Raw genomic sequence first — 6,593 nt, 5'->3', positions numbered from 1 at the left:
TCAACTTCGTATCTGTACTATCAAGATTTGGCAAGATTCTGCGTATCTTTGCGTTGACCACGCCCCGTGCTGAGCTGGGCACGCCCCCGTGGTGGGCGTGGAAGCTTCTACAGGTTTGTCTTTTGTGCAGGTCCTTGACCACGCCCCATGTTCAGCTGGGCACGACCCCGTGGTCAGTCTTCTGATTCCTTGTTTTTACTTTGGGGATGCTGCCGAGGGGTCGGGCATGTCACGTTTATTCCTTTTCTTTGTATTTATGTTGGTTTTAACTGCTTATTTGCTCCTTTGTTTCATTTAAGCTCATTTGGTCCTATAAATTCAAAAGGAAGACAAAACATGCTTTTTCCAACATCAGTACTAAAAAATGGTTAGTTTTATGCCTCATTTGATGTAATTTATATGTTACATTTTGCACACATCAAGATACTACCAAAACATATAAGTCTGAATCACATGATGAAAATGAGGGAAGTTTTCATGAAAGTTAACTTAAAAATTCAAAATCTGAGAAAAATGCGAATGATGATCCGATAGGATTGGCATATACCATGATTGGATCAGACAACTTATTCTCAGATATTGAAATTTCGATTCAAAATGTGATTCCGGATAAAATTGATAAAGTTTTCAAATCGGTAGAAATCGAGAAGTCTGAAATTGAAAAATTTGCTGGTAAGTTCAGGAAAACTTTTTATAATAAATCTGGTTACAAAAAGAAAAACATGAAGGTTGGGTTGGGTTATAAAAAGAAACAATATCAAAAGAAAAAGGCTGAAAAGACAAACTATCAGAAAAAGATGAATTTTGTTCATGGAACAAGTTCAGAAAAAGAGAAAGAACTCAAATTTAGACGACAATCTAATGATGAGTTCTATGCTCAAAAGAAACAACAACAACAGGTTAAAGATGTTTCAAAGAGAACATGCTTTAAGTGTGATCAAATTGGACATATTGGTCGCAAGTGTCCAAATCTTAAACCCATTGGTGTTGTGAAAAAGAAGTCTGATGTTGTGAATCAGAAGTCAACCAAGTTTGAATCAAAACAAACTTGGAAGCCGAAAATACCCAAGGCTGAATCAATATAAACTTGGAAACTAAAGACATCCAGATTTAAGACTAAACAAAGCTGGAAAACAACAGCTGATTTGACAAAGCCACACCAATTTTGGAAACATAAAACTAATTTTTCCAAAACAAAACATTCAAAATGATTCAAGATTTTATCAAAGGAATGTTTTAAAAGGACAAATCTGGGTGGTAAAGCAAAAGACTTCTGTGAATGAGGAATCTAAAGAGAATGTTTTGAGAAAAAATGAACAACAAAGAAGAAATTAGTTATCCTAATAGGAACAGGGTTATCCTATGATCCTTCTATAAGGATACTTTATCCTACCATGGGTGGCCCATTTTCTAGGGAGATCCTTCCCATCTGGGATAGAATCCCTCCTAACAAAGAAGAATCGCTTCTTCCAGTTGGTGTCATTCTTGGTGGTTTTCAGAATTGGATGAGGTTCACCGGGTTTGTGTTTGAATAGAAAGCGGTGTGAACCATGGCTCACAAGGTTGTACAATTCAGCAAGTTCAAACATCCCTAATTCTATATCCTCTTGCTCTATGATCCTTTCAAGGGTATGCAAAACCCTCGACATCATAGGCATTGCCTGGACATAGGAAATGCCGGTGAGGGAGAAAAAAGATTGGGTAAAAGCAGGAAAAGGGTAGGAGTATCCTATCAGAAATGGGGTGACTGGAAAGGCAACCCAAGTTTCAGAAACGAAGTCACTTAAGGCAGTAGGATCGAAAGGCTTAAAAACAGAGTGGGAAACAATGACGAATCCTATCGATTTCAGGATCGGTGAAGCAGCAGCGTTCCTTCGGGGAATCTCCGATGATTCCTTGGCTTTTCAAAGGATTATCCTTCTGGTGATCCTTGGCAGGGGACGATCTTAACTTCATTTTGATTTGAAGGTTTCGGAGAAGAACAGAGTAAGAAAGAAAAAAGAGAGAAAGGGGAGAGAAGTATCTGCTTGATCTTCAAATGAGGATTTAAAGGATGTAACGCACGAATTTAAATGCTCCTCAACCCTTATCTCTAACTTGAATTTATAATGATGATTTTGCAGGGACGTCGCTTCAATGACGTAAGATCAGTAACAGATAGTTCTATCCTAACGGCTATATATCCGTTAGTTTGTTACGGATAGGATCAAGAAAATATAACTCAACAATTTACATTTTACTCCTTATATTTTGGGGGCAATTGTTAGGGGAGGATTTTCCAATCCTCAGGATCACGGATCCTCTAGTGCTGCCAGGATCATGGATCCTCAATTCTGTTTGAATTAAGGATCCTCAGCAGGTGTTGCAGGATCAGGATTCAGGATCCTTGTTGTTATCCTTATACTAACAATTGTCTACCTTGTACGTAAGCTTGTTTTGCAGGAGCGAAGGCATGGACCAAGTCTCACCGAAATTCCTGGAGCATCTTCCCTCAATATTCCGCATGTGCTAGGCTATTATGGACGTTATGGAGATCGTGGGGAGCTTGCACATATTTCGGATAGTTAGTTATCTTAGTTGTTACTAATTTAAAATGGGGATAACAAGCTTGAATTAGAAGACTTAGCTAATTTTGGCATACACACACTCTCGTAACAGCTCTCAATCAGCTCTCGAACACTACTTGGCGATTTCATACATTTTTTGCACATTACACACTAGTGATCCTTGTAACAAGCTTGTTATCATCCCGAGTTGTAAACTTCTATGGTTTAATCTTAGTTGGTGATCGGTAGTTTCCATCACCCGAGGTTTTTTGTGCCGGAGATCAACTCTTGATCAAGGGCTTTTTCCTCGTATAAATCCTTGTGTCATTTGTTCTTTACATTTCTGTGTTATCCTTAACATTGTTCATTGATTCAAGCATCACACCTCACAACAAAAGATTTGGTTGCATTATCTTTGCTTGATTTTTTACCAAAACAACTACCAAACAAATTTAGAATTTCCTCATTAGAAGCTAAAACAGGACCAGATCCCTGGATATTGCGAGCGGGGATAACATCCCGAGCCACTTGAATTTTAGTTCCTTGAGAAGAAGCTTGAGATCTCGGAGGAGGTGGTGGAAGCACTGAACCAATGGTTGCAGAGGTTGTGGCAGACACGGTGGAAGAGCTCATGCTTGATCTTGAGGCCATTGAAAATAGTTTTGAAAAAATTTCGAAAACAGAAAACCGAGTAATGATTTTAGCAAAGTATTGATTAAAAATAGCACCACATGCCCCACGGTGGGCGCCAAATTGTTTTGGTCAAAAATTACCGAAGCAATTTAGTGATTAAATCAGTCAAGTGAGGTAGTGTGCTAGAAATATGTGTTAAAAATATGCTTGTTACGCTGTTTGCAAAAACAGTTTAAGGATACGGCTCAGGATATAGAGCCGTATTTATGATCAAACAATGAGCAAAAAAAAGGTAAAGGGTGACACAGGATATATGAGGAAAGCCCTTGATCAGTCTAGATCGCCGGCACAAAACCTCGGGAGCTGACAATCGCAGCTGTCTTGTTCTTCTATTACTACAAATATCAGGATACAGTGCAGGATATGATGCGGATCAACTAGGTGTTATGATGTGATTTGAATACAAGTGTTGGTGTATAGTGATTGCTAGTAACTAAAGAGCAAAGTGTGCGAATGGAAGTGAGTGCCTTAATTTGATCCGATCGATCTATTTATAGTAAAAAGAAAGCAACCAATTATCCTATTATTCCGGGATCCGGCGAATATTCCACACATGAACGTTGCAGTCCTCATCTTCCGGCTTCAACGTCTTTTATCTAACTGGTTTGCCCGAGTCTCAAGGAGAAGAAGTCCACTTGAACGTTGGAGACTTATACCCTTCAATCTGCACGTGGTCAAATCAATCATTACCAGGATATCGCATCAGGATGCTGATTCGATATCCTGGTCACAAACAATCAAAAGCAGAATATTAGTCAGGATATATGTTCAGAAAATGACTCATAACAATACATATGTATACATATACTCTTGTATTGAAAATAGTATGATTCTTTCAAAATATTCAATACAATTTCCCATTGTTTCTTATAAAAAACCCTAAATGAACGAAAGAAGCAATAAATAAATATTAGGGGAAAAACATTCCAAATTGACTACATAACTCTCTCATTATTCCAATCACAAGGATTTGTCTAGGATCAAAAACCCTAGAGTTTTGATTCTGTACCACATATGCTTATGCTTGGAGAAGAAGAAAGAAAAATTACAATCCCCAATTCCACATGAAACCCTAACGCTCCAGAGCGAGGTGATTTTACAAATTCTTAAACATCTGCATTTTGTATCAAGAGTGATAGATAGCCTTGAATTATTAGAATCATGTGTGTGTACATGAATGAATCATCTATGCTATTCTTTTGTTTCATATGGTGATCTCAAACTTGTTGATTGTCTTGGCATTTTTAGGATAAACACCCAACTTCTAAACATTATATCGTAATTTACAATTATATCCCACTACTTAAGTAGATTGGTATGAGGAGGAGGCGGCGGCAAGGAACTAATGTAAGAAAGTGATTAGATAGCTATTTTATTTGGGGAGTTGAAGATCATGTATGTATGTATGTATGTATGTATTTCTTAAATGTTGGTCATATGTATATGTGTATTTGGTTTACTCAAACATACTTGTTAACATGAATTGTGAAATCACTTGATCTGATTTTGGGTTTACAATATTACTTTCGTTTTGGTCAAATGTAAACTAGTTTATTGAAACGTTCAGGCTAGTGGAACTATGAGTGAGACTACAAACAAACCCCAAGAGATTCGACCCTTTCGATGTGAGCTTTGTAATATTACTTGCAATACTGAAGATCTGCTCCAGAAACATAAACAAGGAAAAAAACACTTAAACTGTCTGCAAAAGCCACCCGTCATATTGCAAAATGGAGCACCCAAGCCTGAATTTATACGTTGTGATCTTTGCAATGTGGTATGCAATAATCAAGAAATTTATCAGAAACACGTTGTTGGTAAGAAGCATTCTGCTAAGGTAAACCGAATAAAGTTGGTCATTTGCTTTAGAAACCTGTCGTTAATTATTTTTTATTAATGACCATCACAAGTTTGGCCACTTTTGCGACTTTCGTCCAAAGTTTCGGTTTTCCGCATCTGGATCCAAAAGGTTTGAAATCTTGCCATTTTCATCCGACTTGTTAACTCCATCCATTTTTCTCCGTTAAATGAGGGGTATTTCCGTCTTTTTAGACATTTTTATTAAAATAAAAAACACTATTAAGAAATAAAGATCCACCTCTGTTGACCTAGTTATGACTTCTCTTATGAGCATTAACAAATACGTATAAGGACAAAAATACCCCTACCTTAACGTTAAAAAATGTATAAAGTTAACAACTCGGTAGAAAATCGCAAGATTTTAAACCTTTTGGATGCAGATGCGGAAAACCAAACCTTTTGGACGAAAGTTGCAAAAGTGGTCAACACCCTGAGTCCCAGCCCTATTTTAATGAAGATCAAAGTCATCTACCTGACCCGTCCCTTTTTCCACGCTAGTTTTTTGTATTCTTATAGAATGTGCATCCAAGTTCATTACGTATGTTGCCACGTAGGCACTCATCCAGCTGGCGAGTACAAACGGTTTATTTGCCGCCACATCAAACTCCAGCGGTGCTTCACAGAAGAAACCGAACACCTTTCAGTGTGGACTCTGCAAGATCACCTGCACCAGCAATGAACTCCTCAGCATGCACATAGCAGGGAAGAAGCATCTCAATAAACTTAGGGAATCTGGACTAATACCAAATCTGCCCTTCACCCCTATGGTTAATTCAGAGTCCAACGAGGGCAAAACTGTAAATTCAGATGGATGTAACATGAATGGGAAAAGAGCGGGAAGTTATATGGATGTGGAGTCGAAGAAGCAGAAGATTTTGCAAGGAGGGGCGCCGTTAAATGCCATAAGAACATGTACGTTGTGCAATGTGGTTTGTAACAGCCCCACCGTGTTTGCTGCGCATCTTGCTGGTCAGAAGCATGCTGCCATGGTTGTGCAACAAGCGGAAAATCTAACAACTGGTCAAGAATCTTGAACCCTTGTCTCATTTAACAATTTGTAGTTAAATTTTAATGAGTTATTGCCGAAAAAACTTGATATGATGCTGCTGAGGTTTTAATGAACACATTTGGCATGCTAATCACCAAGACCGTTCTACAAATGAATAATGCACATGGTGAATATAGTTTTAACTTTTAAGGGAGGTTTGAACCTTCAGTATTGGCGATTGTCTCAACAGGACGACGCTTGGTTTTGTTTTTCCAGGCGAACCAAAACGGATCTGAAATTAAAAAACAAAAGTAGAGATAACATACCCCGAATCCTTAACAACACGCTTCGTGGTTGTGGACTCCCACATTTGGCAATAACAGCCTAGATAGGAACCAACTTTCAATGAGTACAAACAATCAATACTCCGTGCATCAATCAAATAGAGATAAGGAAAACTCAGGATGCAGTTTAATTAATAAAAGTCGATTAGATTCAGATTATTA

General features: G+C 38.0%; 1 protein-coding gene across 2 annotated transcripts; it reads left to right on the top strand.

The window, feature by feature from the left end:
* Positions 1 to 4,130: 4,130 nt before the first annotated feature.
* On the top strand, positions 4,131 to 6,259 carry LOC110907921 (zinc finger protein 346). 2 transcript variants are annotated; one of them, XM_022152833.2, is made up of 3 exons: positions 4,131 to 4,329; positions 4,807 to 5,056; positions 5,654 to 6,259. In XM_022152833.2, the coding sequence occupies exons 2-3, from the start codon at positions 4,970 to 4,972 to the stop codon at positions 6,131 to 6,133; spliced, it is 567 nt and encodes a 188-aa protein (XP_022008525.1). In that variant the 5' UTR covers positions 4,131 to 4,329; positions 4,807 to 4,969; the 3' UTR covers positions 6,134 to 6,259. The 2 variants fall into 2 exon arrangements, with proteins under 2 accessions (XP_022008525.1, XP_022008524.1); XM_022152832.2 differs by having other exon boundaries at positions 4,135 to 4,329; positions 4,807 to 5,076.
* The last annotated feature ends 334 nt before the right edge of the window (positions 6,260 to 6,593 follow it).

This window comes from Helianthus annuus, chromosome 8 (genome assembly GCF_002127325.2).
Source record: "Helianthus annuus cultivar XRQ/B chromosome 8, HanXRQr2.0-SUNRISE, whole genome shotgun sequence".
In the NCBI taxonomy this organism is placed as follows: domain Eukaryota; kingdom Viridiplantae; phylum Streptophyta; class Magnoliopsida; order Asterales; family Asteraceae; genus Helianthus; species Helianthus annuus.
Note: the sequence above shows the minus strand (reverse complement) of the source record. Positions and strands in the feature narration are given on the sequence as shown.